The sequence below is a fragment of the Neodiprion pinetum genome, chromosome 1, assembly GCF_021155775.2.
Source record: "Neodiprion pinetum isolate iyNeoPine1 chromosome 1, iyNeoPine1.2, whole genome shotgun sequence".
Taxonomy (NCBI): domain Eukaryota; kingdom Metazoa; phylum Arthropoda; class Insecta; order Hymenoptera; family Diprionidae; genus Neodiprion; species Neodiprion pinetum.
The window spans coordinates 36,846,519-36,861,888 of NC_060232.1; the positions used below are offsets into that span (position 1 = coordinate 36,846,519).

At 39.7% G+C, this 15,370-nt stretch overlaps 1 protein-coding gene across 1 annotated transcript; it reads right to left on the reverse strand.

Annotated features, from left to right (window-relative positions):
• Window positions 1–7,181: 7,181 nt before the first annotated feature.
• LOC124225043 (uncharacterized) lies at window positions 7,182–12,174 on the reverse strand. Its single transcript, XM_046637452.2, has 9 exons — window positions 11,886–12,174; window positions 11,190–11,341; window positions 10,569–10,890; window positions 10,020–10,156; window positions 9,755–9,926; window positions 9,108–9,302; window positions 8,800–8,996; window positions 8,045–8,188; window positions 7,182–7,947 (listed from the first exon to the last, which is right to left on the reverse strand). Exons 1-9 carry the CDS (start codon window positions 11,938–11,940, stop codon window positions 7,801–7,803), a joined length of 1,521 nt encoding a protein of 506 aa, XP_046493408.1. The 5' UTR covers window positions 11,941–12,174; the 3' UTR covers window positions 7,182–7,800.
• Between the last annotated feature and the right edge of the window lie 3,196 nt (window positions 12,175–15,370).

A 15,370-nucleotide genomic window follows, 5' to 3' on the forward strand; every position in this document is an offset into this window, starting at 1 on the left:
TTGAAGGGTGCCGGATGCCCAAAGAATACCAAAACCGCGATCACGAAAGAATTTAGAACTCAAAAGAACGCACCATATTCAGTCGAGATACGGTCGAAGTTTTGGGAAAGGCTTTCCTTTCCTTGCTCGATATATTTCTTCCTTACAATCTTGGAAGTATTGGTATGTACAGAGTGTACCGTTTCTTTTCGTACTCTTTATTTTTTGACGTCTTTCTTCCTGGTTTTACTCCTTGTTCAAACAAGACCGTGGAACATGGAAATAAGTGAATTTTTTTTCAATGCGATCGCGGTGCAGGCCACGTTACGGTTCTGGATACATAAAACGTAAGTCCTGTAACATAGCCCGTTGAAGTACGTAATGACGACAGACGCTGGCCTGAGTGATGCGATCGATGGTCATTCGCCACATTCCGATTGATCGCGTGGATCGAATGACGATTAGGATCGCTGACTAACACACATTTACGTCGATTTTTACACCCGAGCCAACGCCAAAGATGGATACAGAATTTTTAACTCCTCCTCTGCACGCCGGTCACTCGCCTCTCTACAGCAACTAATATAATACTTACATATATAGACACACGTTATACACGTGCAGATGTGAAAATGTACGCTTCGCTGTTAAAAATTTCTGTATGAAGGAACTTCCTACACTGTGTCGAATGTTTTATTCGGATACGGAACAAATATAATAAATTTACTATACAATTTTGGAAATTTAAATTACTTTTTTGTGTTATTCCTATAAATTTTAGCGAAACGAAACATTTTCGTTGTACATATAACACGAATACGTAGCAATTTACGTCGCCGTACCGAATTGATAAATTTGCAATCTGATTTCTTAAATTGACAACGCTTTTGTACAGTAAATTTTTAGTACAAACAAATTGGTCGTTCGTTTTCTCGCTCAATTTGTAGCTAAAGTGGGTAAGCAAATTATTAAAATTTTGAAAAAAAGCCATTCCAAAAGTACGTCTATCGTTTATATCAAAGACGCGAAAAGAAGTAAAGTTCAACTACATCATGGTAAATTTTGCAACTAACGTTTTTGTAAAGGAAATGAAAGGATATTTTACTCTGCTCTACTCCACGCCCGTGAAATTTCTGAATTTTCGTTTCTCTTCAAGGTTTTTCAATCAAATTTGAGTAACAAGTCGTACAAGCCGCAGGTTGGAAAGAAGAGGAGACTCTTCGCTTGAAAGAAGAAGCGAAGAAGGGTTACCTTCATGTGTCGCGGCAAGAGTTGCGGACAGCAGGGTTGCTGGAAGGCGCATAACACCGCCCACGTAATGGCCGGGGCGTGACTTCCGGTAGCTCAACGAGTTTCGAGCTTCGCTCTTGTGTGGTCAATGCCGAGGTAGATAGACCCGAGCACCCGGATATGGCCAAAACTCGACGCAACGTGGTCATTTAGAAACGTACATAAAGTGAGTACGACCTGCATTACGATGTCAATCACGAACCTGGTGTACCAAATACCGTCTGAACTCTACGGAACGGTGACATCATCCATGGTTGTAGGTACCAGCTTCGAAAGTCAGACTTGCGTTGCATCGCCCGAGTCTTTATGAAAACTAATCATACGTGCATACGTACGTCATCTTCGAAGTTTGTGTTTTGAATTCGATTTCTTCTTTCTTCCGTGACAGTTGTGTCGTCGACCTGAATCAGGAGGATTTAAATTTCAAGAACAGATACTTGTGATACATCCAATTGAACTCAAAACCTTCAATAACGAAAGCTCGATGAATGTTGAGGTAAAAAATTGGGTTTCGTTGAATTGTTAAGTTTGATCAAACTACAGTGTGACAAATATACGAATTGTAAGGACGTTCGTTTGTCGTAAAGTATATTTTCTATCTAATCGAAATTCTAGGATTCTATGTATCTTTTACTGGACGATTCTGCAATTGTTACGAAACTCTTTTTTCATTTAATAAATAATAAATATCTCGTTTTTCAATCGAAGTTACGAGCCGTTTTACAGAGTAAACGACGTTCGCGAAAATTCTCATTCTTCGCGATTTCTCATATTTTGAGACAGTCTGGTATTTTAGTCACGTGGTCGTTACGTATCAGACGGCCATAGAGCATATTAGACCTCGTTGCGTTACGCACGTCGCGTAATACGTCCTGCAACGATTTCGCAACGACAATTATAGCGTTTTACGTAACGGCCACGGTGCTCGGTACAGGTATCTATAATAATAACGAGGCGACGCAAACCTGTAGCAGAAAAGATTACCGACGCAACACTTTTTCAGCTCAACATTTGCCGCACTAATATCAAATTTCGGGAATAATCGATGCTCGTTTGCACGTACGACGCGACTTCTCGACCATATACCCACACATGTTTTTATAACGCGCGTTATCAGCTGTCTCTCCGTCCTTAGCAAAAAAAAAAAGAATCTCATTCAAGTATTTCGCGAACGCGTCATCGCTCCGGCCACCATGGCCAAGGTCGCAAATTGCGATCCATCATCCGACGTTTAACAAACGTCACAATACTCGTAACTCTTGGTCTCCCGCACCCGATTTTCCAAACTTCCCGATTTTCTATTCTTTCCTTAATTTTTCGGACGTTCAGTGGAAATATCATAACGGTTTGGGATTCGGCACGTGGTTCGTTCGGCCCAGAAATCGACTCGCGTATAATTCAATATAATCCTTTTCAAGCCAATGAAACAGCAGATCGGCGATCGTCGTCAGGACGGTAATAACGGGCGCCATTACCTCGGATGATCGGTGATTGGCCAGAAGGAGTGTAATGAGTGACGAAGTAGGTGCGACGTACGTTATGTTAAAAAGAATAAGGCACGTCGGTCACCCCTCTCTGCCTCCGGCTCTTCTTGGACAGGCAAAGGTGAAAGAGGCGAACGTCGTCCGGTTCTTAGACCGAGGTACTTCTGCGGCATCAGTTCTTCGGCAAACCCTCTTCGTGAACAGTGCGGGCGGTATGGGAGCAGTGATTTCCCTCGAGGAGTTCTTCAGTTTTGAAAACTCGATATCGCACCGTGTCTGCCCCGATTCTGATTCGTTGACGTTCCGAAAGTGCGATTTCCGATTTGATAAAATAAAAATTAATAATTCGAGAATTTTAAAGAAATTTAAACGACTACCGAAGTGCAGATCACAGTGAATCGATGCCTAAATTTCAATCTAACCGTCAAGAACGAGGAAAGGGGATTTCGAAACTGATCCAACCCTGCCATCAACTTCCGTTTGAAATGCAATCGGAGAATTTCTGCTAACGCTGCATCGTTTGAGATAAGTATAATGGAATTGCGCCGAACGGTTTTCCTGGATAACCGTAGTGCAATCGCAATCGTTTTTATCTGCACAGTTACTGCACTGAATCGCGTCTTAAAATGTACAATATATGTAGGTACCTATAAAGTTTTTGCATGCAATTTATTTGCATAGACAACAGGGTGGCGACAGACCGAGAAAACCGGGCAAAGTCAGGGAATTATGATGGAGGATATGAAAAAAACTTACTTTTGTTACAAATCGTTTTCAAACTTCAGCTATGCTTCGTAAATTCGATTAAGCTGACTGTCGGAAATGTTATTGTTCAATTTTTAATTATTTTTGTGAAACGAAGCAATACTATGTGTTCTTCAGATACAAATTTGTATATTCAAGGTACGCAATTTCGCTGGAGCTTTTGGCCACGAAAGCTGTCCAAGATTACCCAAGTTTCGTGGGAGAATTTTTTTTATGGGAAAAGTCAGAGAATATTATTTGGGCGAAATTATCGCCACCGTGGATAACGTAACGGAATTCCATGAAGAAATATATTTTTGAAACGTATTATTGATCGTGTTTCTCGACACGATTGAAATCACAGAATAAATCGGTGATTCGAATTTCACGGTTTGTTCGATACTTGAGTTTCATATTAAAAATACTTGTATAGCGTGACTAAAATTTGACAATTCAGGAAAATACAGATATCCTCATGTTGTGTGTAATTATCCTTTGAACGTCTTTATTTTTCAAGCTATCAATAAGATCGATAACGTTCGATAGAAATTCAGGCTTTCTGAAACTCATTTCAGTTCATTCGTTCCTGGCTATTAAAGATCTCTGTGAAAACAATTTATACGAATTACAAACTTTCTACAATACGTTACCAAGTTTTCCTTAAAGTGCCAAATCGCTGGTTCAAAGGAACCTTGCAAAAATCAAGTTATTTTTATAAAAAATCATAACTTCTATGTCAAGTGTACAAACTCTGTTATTAATTGCTGCTGGTGCAACGGAACAAACTTAAACCAGTATTTGAAAGTCGAAAACTTGATTTTTGCCACCGATCGTGTCCGTTTATCGGTGAATGTTTCCAACTTGTAAACAAATAATTGGAGGGAATATTTTAATCAGACCGTGGATCGAATCGAAGGGTTTCGAAAATCAATTTCCGGCTTGGCAAAAGTCGTTTTAACTTCAACGCCGTCAAGTATCTCCGTAGAGTGAATACGGTAGAAGTCTTCCAGATGGCTCGCATCGCAGCGAGTCTTTGGAACGACGTCAAAATATATGTTTAAACACCGCGCGCCGAGATCTTTTGAAGCTTGCTCTGAACTCGGAAATCCAGCTAGCGATGCTGGGGCTTAAATCAGGGTTTGCCTTTCCGGAGGCAAACATGAAAAAGATAGAGCCGCGTGGTAAGAGGCAAACACGTAAGAGAACCTTTATCGCAACGTCATCATCCACTGACGGTTTTTTTTTTCTCTTGGTCCTGTTGCGGAGAGCCTTGATTATCTTGATTAAGTACGAAGAAAATAAACGGTCGCAACGCATTGCGATCGTGTCAATGCCTCAAACCCACCGCAGCAAGATTCTTAGGCCAATACCTTTGTTGTAATTAATAAACACGTAACGCGAGCCGAGTTTTCTGTTTCTTCGCTCGCCTTTATCGCCACGCTTACAATCAACAAGACCCACCATACTGTGTTTTACGTTACATCGTATAACGTGAGACGTTATAATATACGCGTGCGATGATATGGAAATAGTTCAGGAACGGTACAGGGTGTCTGGTCTGGACGCGTATTGACAAACTTTAACGTTTTACTCGAAAATTATTGTCCGGCTTTTTTAACGATAGCTGTTTTACTCAATTTTTCCAGTTACTATAAGAAATGAAATATTTCTCAGTGTAATGCCGAAATTTGATGTTTCAGTTATTCGAAAGAAAATTGAACGGAGAACGAGACACCGACGGAAGCCAGGAAGTTATGCTTCGTGCGCGAAAAGAGAAGAGTGAAATTTAAGGAGGCTCGATTTTCTACTCATAACGATGCCGCGCCTAGAGCGTTGAAAATCGCAGTCCTACAGGCGAATTACCGGGCGTAACTCGTATATGCGAAAATAATACAATACACTGCAGTTTCACGCTTCAAGTTCATTCGGAACGCGCATAATTCACAACGGATGATGACTCGGTGAGAAAAAAACATCACCTTTCGGTCGAAGATGAGATGTATTCAGTATCCGTCGCGGTTGCAGCAACGCTCGTCAGCGACCATTCACTCACTTTGAAACAAGACTAAATTTTAGCCTTCAAATCTGTCTCTCGGCTATCGTGAGAATTTGTTTGTTTGAAACTTTGAAAATTGTCTGACCGAAGTAAGGTCCGTCAGAAAATTTCGAGCCGGTCGACGAAGAGACTTCTCCAATCGCGCATTGAACTTTCGTCATTCTGCCGGTTGCCAAGTATCTCATCACCGATAATTAATTGTACGGCATTAAGATTTTCAACGTTAAATGTGCACCATACGTGACTCCTTAAAACTCCTTAAAAGCAGAAGGCCTCCTTCAACGTTCCTGGTGAATACGTGGTACGAATAGAAAATGGCTGATTATACAGACCGACTCAAGTCCGCAATCTGCATGACGTTTATAATGCAGTAGCCGACAATGAAGGTGAGTAAAAATTAACAGTACGAGCAATTTTTATAGATTGAATATTGATAAATTAGACGCAACAAATTATACTCACAGCTGCACGTGTATAATTCGTTTGTTGAATTTTTTCTTCTTCAAACGCACGACTTGCGTGTTAATTAAGCGTCTTCTTTTCCCTCCAAGAAGGCGTGGACGAAGGTATACATGCGCAAACATAACGCTCACCGTACCATTTATCTAATCTCCGTTGGATCAGTGATTACATTGTTATAACTTGCAGTCGCCAGTCTGTCTTCTTCGCAAAGTACTCAGGAGTCATGCCTCTCGGTTTTTCAACGATACTCCGTAATCGTCATACCGAAAATACAACGGCGCCGAAGACTCGCGATAAATCTTATTGCTAATTCCAAGTTTTTGATTTCCAAGCACTGTAATTGAGATGTTGAAAAAATTCCGAACCACTTGCAGCAGGACGACGACACTGAGAAAATAGTTTTTTTGCTGTTAACAAACGTGTATTTAGATATGGGGCAATAAACGTTTCGTACTGTTATGAAATTTTGCCAAGCCAAATAATGATCGATAAAAATTTGTCGATAATTGAAAAATTATTTTAGGCTCGACTAAAATTTGTCTGTAATAACGAAACATTTATTCCGCCATATCGAAATACACGTTTGTTAACAGTAAATAAACAATTTTTTCAGTGCAATTCTTATATTACACTTTCATAAAAGTTTACCGTATTCAAAAGAATCGAAGTAATCTATTGAACTAATTGCTGTAGAGTGAGTCACGTCGATACCTTGTAATCGTTCTGAAAATACGAAGATGTCAGAGAAGGTTCGAATTAAAATTCTTCCAACTGTTTTAACTCTGAGAAACAAGCGAAGTGGGCGATGTATTTCACGTATTGTAATTCCTGTAACAAAGTTTGATCAGGTGAGTGAAAGACAATGAGGATTAGGTGCTGGACGTCAGGCAGGCAAGATGTCGGCATAGCTGATGGGTTCGAAAGTTCGGCTGTGTCACATCCAGCCAACCGCGCGTCCAGGTAAACAACGATTGAATTGTATATTGTTCACACACCGATCTGGAAGTGACTTAAGTACACCTATGAGGACTATGAGGCTGCAAGCGGTGACGAATTCGGTCCTTTGTAAGATTGCACACTTGATTGATCATCGTTGTAACAACCGCAACGTTTCATTAATTTTCATTGATACGATAACTTAATTATCTCTAATGGTGGAGAAAAAATTGACGATTATAAAGTATTCTTTATTATTGGTATGCACTGATTGTGAGAGAAATTTTTAGTTCCGGTTACCGCTCGGTCCTTAACTATTTTCATTTTTTACAAAAATCGAAAAATATAGTTCGAGGTAGAAAATGAAAATTAGTTTTCTTGCTGTTACCGGAAAGTCTGGTATCCGTTACTATTCTTTCTCATTACGATCACTGTTGCTATATTTTCTTGTAACCGTTGCGAAAATTTAATGATTGTGCAACAATAAATTGACGTTGAAGCCTTATTTAAGTAAAAAAGTAGAGTAAACCTCAGAAACTGATTTTGCGTTACAATAACCAAAAAAGGATCGACAATAGCGCAAAATTGTTACGCGTACCTCGTTTTACGTAATTCTAACAATATTCAAACCGTTTTTTTTAACGATACCTGTTTTACTGAATTTTTCTAGTTACTATAAAAAATGAAATTTTTCTCAGTGTGGTATTATTCTTTGAGCAAGTTAGGGGGAAATATCGATTGTTCAATGCATCATTTCCGTCATGTATCGCGATAGTTTGGAAAAAAGTATCCTGCGAAGAAAAATATAAAAGTAAACCGCGAGGCAGGTCTGATCGATATTTTTACCGATCACTTTCCGATCAAAGGTGAATCGTTCGATCCTCCGGCAGAAGACGCGCCGTTTGCAGAGGCGGGCTTCACCAGCACTTCGTAATTGGTGAACGGAAGTTCCTGATCACCAAAGGGGATGAAACTGAGACGACGGTTTGGTTGTAGCTGAAAATAGTCAGATTTTACAAGGAATTAATCATTTTTTCAGGCCAGATTCGTCGTCACAAGTTCATTTCATCATCGCCATTAGCTCCGGACGCACCTTGCCGACGATAACTTGATCCTCGTGGGAAACTCTGGATACGAAGAGCTTCACATTTCCGGATGTTTCACCGCCCGATATTGCCGCGTCAGGAACTGCGCCAAGGGATGCTGGGAGCCAGCCGAAACGGCAACCCGTTAATACCTGAAAGAGTTTGAGTCAGGTTTGAATCAATGATTTTGTGTTTTATTGCATCGCATTGTTATGGCAAAGTCTTCAATTCTTGGACTATTTTCATTCATTGGGACCCAAAAACTGACGAGATATTCAAACTGACGCGATGTTTATAGGCGAATATCTCTCAATCGGTTACAGTTTGGAAAATTGTATTTCGGTACTTTTTTTTATAGAATTATTATATATTATAAAATTTCCCATAAGAATTTGTAGTTAGATAATTCAGAAGTCAATCCGTTCAAGAGAAAACAAAAACCACTCGATAATATTTTGATTTTTTTCAAACATGTTATTTAAATGGAAAATGGAAAAAATAAAATGGACGCCTCCAAATATCAATATTAAGAGCTCGTATTTGGCTGAGATATTCTATTTGAGCTGCTTGAATTTTTAAGTACGTTTGATAAAATCGAATCACAATCAAATTGAGCAACAAGTTATCGCGGTATAAATTGACGAAATCCACCCACTTTTTTTTCGTTTTACAAATTTAAAATCCTACGATTAAGTGGTCAATAAAAAATGACGAGGTTTCGAAATCCTTGGCAAGTTAGAAATAAGAAATTCAATATTCCTACCTGAAATTCCGTTTTTTGATAGACAAACAGAGACGAAGTCACGTGGCATTCTCCAATCCGTCCTTTTATCGGCACGTAACTTCCGGGTGCAACTTCACCGTCATGGCTTGCGCGACAGACGAAAATTTCGTCGTCGTTGTTCCTTCCGCCCCGAACGGCACCTGGAGGAAGTCCGCCAGAGGCGTCCTTCCATCGGGCTGTAATCGCGAGAATAAAGCGCTTACAATTGGTGAAACATGTTTGTTGCAAAAAAAAAAAAAAAAGAAAAAATTGTTTCAAACTCCTTTGTCAATCAGGTTCCCACTGACCCCTGCAGTCCTGTGTGGCCAACGAATAATCCGGCCCCAGAGCGAATTGGACATCTGCAAAACTGCTCGCGTCCGGATCTTCGCCTCTCTCACGATGCAGAGTAAAACTAAGGAACTGCGGAGACAAGGGACTTGGATCACGCCACTGGATGACCGGGGATGCGGAACCTCCTTTTCCCATCGTCACTGATCCATCTGCAAAGTAAAAATTTTTTTCACTCAAAGGTACGTTGCTTGATTTGTGCAAATTCATCGGCCGGCATGATGCGAGGGGGTAAAAAATACAATTTGCACTTGTTCCTCGTGCTTTTGAGCGTCGAAGCACACGGTAATACTGCAGAATCGTTGCTCTGCGTTTCGTTAATTACTCGTTATAACGTAGTTGAATTTCAACGAATGTAATCCCCTTTTCAGGAATACCGCTGTATACTTGTAATTTGACAAAAGTCTGCACGAAGATTTGTTGAAAAATTTTCACGAACCACCGAATTTAATTTGACAATCGAAAATCTTTTTTATGTAGAAAAATCTATCGCAATTCTTCATTCCCATTTCCGTGACACTGGCAATAAGGAATTCGCTGGTATACAGAATTGGATTCTGACCGTAAGCCACGGGGAAAAACGTGGTAAATTATCAACACATACCTCTGGTGAGTCTGATCCAGTATCGAGCGCGTTCTCGATCATTCGAGAAGCCGTCTTGCTTAAAGGCAGCTTTGTTCTCTCCGAGATGACGTCGGCGAAGGTAAGCTCCTCTCTGGCTGATACCAAATTCGTAGCAATCTCCCAAGGAGCTTACAGCAGGGCTGAGAAGAATCTTGAACGGAGGAACACAGACTTGGGTTTATCTTTGGAGAGTAAAAAATAAGAATAAAAATAAAAATAATAACGAAAACGGAAAGTAACTCACTTGAAACTCTTTCGATGTCCTGACGGTGAAGTAAAGCGTCACAGCGTCGTCCGAATGGCTAACGACCTCGGAAAGCGGATAATACTGACCGTATCCGGTCGAAGTTACCACTGACTGATGTCTGTCTGCTGAAACGCCTGAAACAAGATCGTCGCGAATTTTAACAAGGATTTTTCGGTGATGACGCGTAGTCCTGCGATTAGTTGAAAAAAAGAAAACATGAGAAAACTTTTTATATCATTCCTCTGCACACTTTTTCATACTAATCAAAACTCATACTTGCCAGGTTTCCATCGACGTGAGACCTTGGAACAGTTTTTCGGAATTTTAATATCGGGTACAAGCTGCAGAGTTTTCACATAGATGGAACAATTTCTGTCTCCGATAAGCGCAGAGCATCAAGCTTCGTTTTTTTCGAAATCGAGATCAGAGAGAAAAACGTGCTTCGAAATAATAAAGACGCTATCTCGGAGGACGCTTGAAACGAAATCGAAAGAACAGCACGGCGAGATAAAAATCTCCCGATCACCGGGGTGAAATTTTACCTACCAACAGTGTTCGCCTCGTCGCTATATCCGTACTTCCATTCGGCTGGAGTCCCAGACCGGAAGCTGAGGTATTGAAGGTTGAGGGGCCTCGGGTCTCGCCACTCGTGGAAAGGGGTGTCTTTTCCTCCGATGCCGACCTGGATAAAGGTCCTTCGGGAATCTGACTTTATTCTTATCCAAAAATTTCGGAACTGCTGACGATTCAGCAGGTTCACCGTCCTGATCGACGCGCTCGGCTCCTCCTGGCAAGGACATCGTCCTCTGATGTAGTTAACCGTGTTGTCGTGGGCTCCAAGGACTATTTCATAGACCGGTCCGTCCGCCTGAAGGATATTAAAGCGGGATTAATCCTGCGCAAGTGAAACTGACAAAGTAGTGGCCAAGTATCAGGAAACGAAACCGTGAAGCTGTTGAAATTGTCAGATCAATTCGGAATTAGCTTTCTTTTAATACAACGAGTGCATGAATTAGGAGATGGAAAAACTGACGTGATATATGATTGTGAAACGAACAAGAATTTCTGCCGTTAATTCCAGTGTCGAACCGCAAGTTTGATTTCCTTGAGGACAGAGGCAATAAGGAAAGCTAAATTTGAATATTGAAAATTGAACGTTGATCTCACCTGGTGCGATGGGGCTAATAAAATGTGAGCATCTCTCGGCGCGCGGACAGAAAATCGCAGGGTTTTTTCCGCGGCCATGTTCGATTCGAGTGGGAAAAATTGGCTGTAGTAGTAGCCATTTGTGTAGAGCGTCTTCACGTCCTTGCTCGAAACTGGAATCGGTTATTAATAAATGACGGAACGCCGTTGAGAGCCGTGAGATTTAATGTTGTTTCGAGCCGATGCGAAACACCGTTTCTTTAGCGATGAACTCAATCGATGAGATAGGATTTCAAATCCTTCGTAAAGTAAAAATAATCGATCGTACTTAATTACTGTTTGCAAATTTGAAATTACCAAATTTCGGATAATATTCTGATGCAACGATTATGAGTAAATTCAAGACGAATATTTCACTGTTTGACAAAGTTCGCTTTCCGTGAATCGTGTTTATCACAATCGACGCCAGACTTTCGGTTTGGGAGTAAAAAAATATCGTCAAGGTTTGCATACAGCATTGAAGCCGTTCTCTCGCAGCGTAGAGTGATTACGAATTATGAAATCCTCACTCATCCTTATCCTCGTTTGTATTTTCTTCTTGGGAAATTGACGAATCTCGATACACCAAATCGAATTTGGTGCCAGACTGCGATTCACGCGAAACGTTTTTTCTCTCAGATTCCCAAAGCCATGTAATAAATGTTCGTTAAGTCTTACCTTGAACAGCCGAGACGGCGAGAGTCGCAATAACGATAACTTGTTTGAAGCCCATCGTTTGCCTGGAGGCAAAATCTTTATCCTAGTTAATTCTGACGTAAATATCAAAACCGAAACATGTTGCACAGTCTCTGATATTTTTATAGCTGGAAGTTGCTGCAGAAGTTTGATTCTGCGTACCTCGAATTTTTTCAACTTTGGCAGAGTGTCGAGTTTCGCGTGATCTATAGATTGGGATATTATAGAACTACTCGGTTTCGAAGAGGAGGAAAGACTGGCATCTTAACTGGTTGTAAGACTCGGGTCAGGCTGACCGGAGCGGAATCTGGTTGCCGATGAGCTCATTGTAAGAAAGACGTAGCTTCAACCTTCGCAAGAAAAAAAAAAAAATGGTTTGGAACGAGTTTGCAGAATTTCCAGACAGTGTCTGAAGTGGTCAGATGTTTTCCTATACTGAAAATGTTCATTTGTTAATTCGTAAAATGTTTTTAAAGAATTCAGCGTGTAACTGATTGCATGATTTATCTTGTAAATTCGACGAAATATCTAAGAAATCACATAATAAATTACAAAAGCACGAATCATCGGATATAATAGATAAAAATTTGTATAGTTCAGTATATAATAGTTGATTATATGATTTTTGATCTGGTATATCCGATGATTCGTGCTCTTTTAATTTATCATGTGATTTCTCATATATTTTATCGACTTTACAAGATAAATCATGTAAATAATTACACGCTGAATTCGTTCGGAACATTTTATAATTTGATACCTGATCTTCGCAAGGCTGCTGTTTCGATGAAGGACGCACAGATCGCTTGTGAATTTGTGAAATGACCTTTATTTTCGTGAGATATCGCAGGTGACGAAGAACTTGCGATCCTCTGACTCTGAGCTCTCGGTCAAACCACTCCTGTTTTACAGCTTCAAGGGGGTAAACGATCGGTTCAAGGTTTTCGTGTAGCTTCTGCATTTGTATATTTTTACGTATGACATATTCTGGGAAAAATGATCAAAGAATATCGTAGTGTTCTGTTATACTATAATCGTTTCAAACAAGTTCACAGCAATTATAAACTGGGTAGAAATCTTGAAATCACTGTATTAGGATAATCTCTTTCAGGATAAACACGCCGGTCAACCTGTAGTGCCAATTTTTCATTGCGGAAGTATGTGAATTTTATTTTGCTTAAGAGTAATAAAGAAATAAATAAATAAATGAAGTAAGAAAAATCACACAGGGATCGGCACTGTACACAGCTGTCAGATTGTGAAATTTAGTAAGTTCAGTAGTCGGCTCTGCACGCACGCTTAATTACAACATGCGTACATAATATTATAATATAGTTGTGTTAAATGATACACACAATCTTGAAAAGAATAATTTTATCTTCGTATGTAAATGGTAAAGATTCTTCACAGCTCCCAGAGATGAGATTCGGTCAGAAAACTAGTTATGCTAATGAATTATTTTCTTCATTCGTACGAAAAATGTACTTATTAAATTTGTAACCAGTGCTTATGAGGTGCAAAAATTACATTCTTTTTTTTATTGATATTTGTCTAAAGCAAAAAACCCAGAATTATTTGCACACAAATCGATCATGACGCATTGGAGTAGCGCGAGAAAAAAAATTTCTTCATTCGTATGCCTGCTTGTGTATGTAATTTATTTGGTACCATAAACTGCGATTCAAAGAATTCGAATTGCGTGGAGGGAAAAACCTAAGCCTATAAACATTGTCAGATACAAATTACTTTTGTTAATTAAAAAGTGTATTCAACAGTGTTATACCATGTATGATAATCAAGTACGTAGAATAATCATATGTGATTAGTAATCGTCCCCATCATTTGCAACAAAAGAATAATGTTCATTTTTACGCAAGTTTAACGGCAAGTTGCACGGTTTGAACAGTTTTCAAATTTTCGCGCGTATTCTTTTTAGTTCTCAACAGCCAACGAGAGGTGGCGGCACCAGTTTTGTTCGCGTGTGCTGAATTGTATTTGATTTCACGAGTTCGCGCAGCTGTCGCGATTAACGTCCCGTATCGTGTCGAAACGTCAAAATGTGGTTGAGGTAGTGAAAACAGACTGACAAATAATGGTAAATTAAAGCAATAAAACGCAATAAATACACCACGCGGTTACATCACAGCTTGGAATAAACAGAACTTCTAAAATCTGAAATCACGACGTGTCCTGCGTCGAGGTAGAAAAATCTCGAATACAAAGTGTGATTAGTTTGAGGTTACGTCCACGTGGATTGGCGACAAATCGCGTTAAATAATTCGGGAGTTTAAACACACATTGCCAAGGTTAAGTGGAAATGGACAATGACTCTGCCCGTGATGGCGGAAAAAAATAACAAGGAGACTATCAATCTACTCGACTTGACGACCGACAGCGAATCCTCGATCTCTGACATCGTATTGACACCTAGAAAGAAGAAGGTCAAGAGGTGGGTGTTTCCGAATATAAATTATAAAAAATCTGACCATTATGAAAGAAAAAAATCAGTGATGAATCTTAAATTAGCTTTAAATCTTGACCCAAATTCACGTGCCACCCACGCATGTAACGTAAACAAAGAAACATAACCTATATTTCACACTGCTTATAAAACCTGCGTACATTAAAATTATTCGCAAATAAGCAAGCGAAGCGAAGTGACTCGAGTCTCTTCAGTTTTCCCAAACGCATCGATTCAACTTATTCATTTGATTTTTCGTGAACTTTGTTGCAACGGAAGTCATTGTCAAAATTTAGAGTAGTAATATTTGACCTTTGAATTTGAGCATGACTGATAAAGCATAAGTTGAAAACATGAAATAGTCGAACATCTTCGTCAGGCAAAGTTCACCCTACTTATCGACCAAACTAATTCCTGTAGGATGAAAATATTTCTATCGAAATGAAATATCCATGGCATCATTATTGTCTTTTCTTTTTTTGTTCAAGGCGTTACAGGTCAGGTGTTTCGGCAAAAAACAAATATGGCAGTTCCTGCAGCTGTGGAAAGTCGCAAACCAGGGTAGCCGCCCTGTGGTTAGCGGCGATTTTGATAACTTTTTGGCTATTGGCTTTGTCATGGCTCGCTGCGATACTGCACAACGATATTCAAGAAATGTACGTCAGCGTCAGATCAGGTTGGTATCAAAATCCTGCAACACATTATCTTCTCAAACAAAAATGGAGCTTTATCATTATCTTTCATCGATGATTTGTTCCCCCTTTCGATCCCATCCAAAAATGAATGCCTACCCGTTAATCTGATCGTTTCAATGTCCTACCGTGCAAATCATATTTGCAAATGATTTTTAATCTTGAAACAAATTTTATAGGTATTATTTGTATAATGAATTTCGACACATCTTTCTTCCAATTTCTCAGCGTAATTATATTTTTGTCTTCGCATTTATCGGCGGAACATAAATATTTGGACACGGATTTTACTGTGCTCTTTTTTTCATTGCACA

Excerpts from the sequence above, each read along its gene's own strand:
- LOC124225043 (XM_046637452.2), bottom strand. The coding sequence starts at position 11,940 with ATGGGCTTCAAACAAGTTATCGTTATTGCGACTCTCGCCGTCTCGGCT. Across the intron at positions 11,342-11,885 it reads CGCCGTCTCGGCTGTTCAAG|TTTCGAGCAAGGACGTGAAG; the intron begins GTAAGACTTAAC and ends AACCGATTCCAG. Across the intron at positions 10,157-10,568 it reads CGACGAGGCGAACACTGTTG|GCGTTTCAGCAGACAGACAT; the intron begins GTAGGTAAAATT and ends ATCTTGTTTCAG.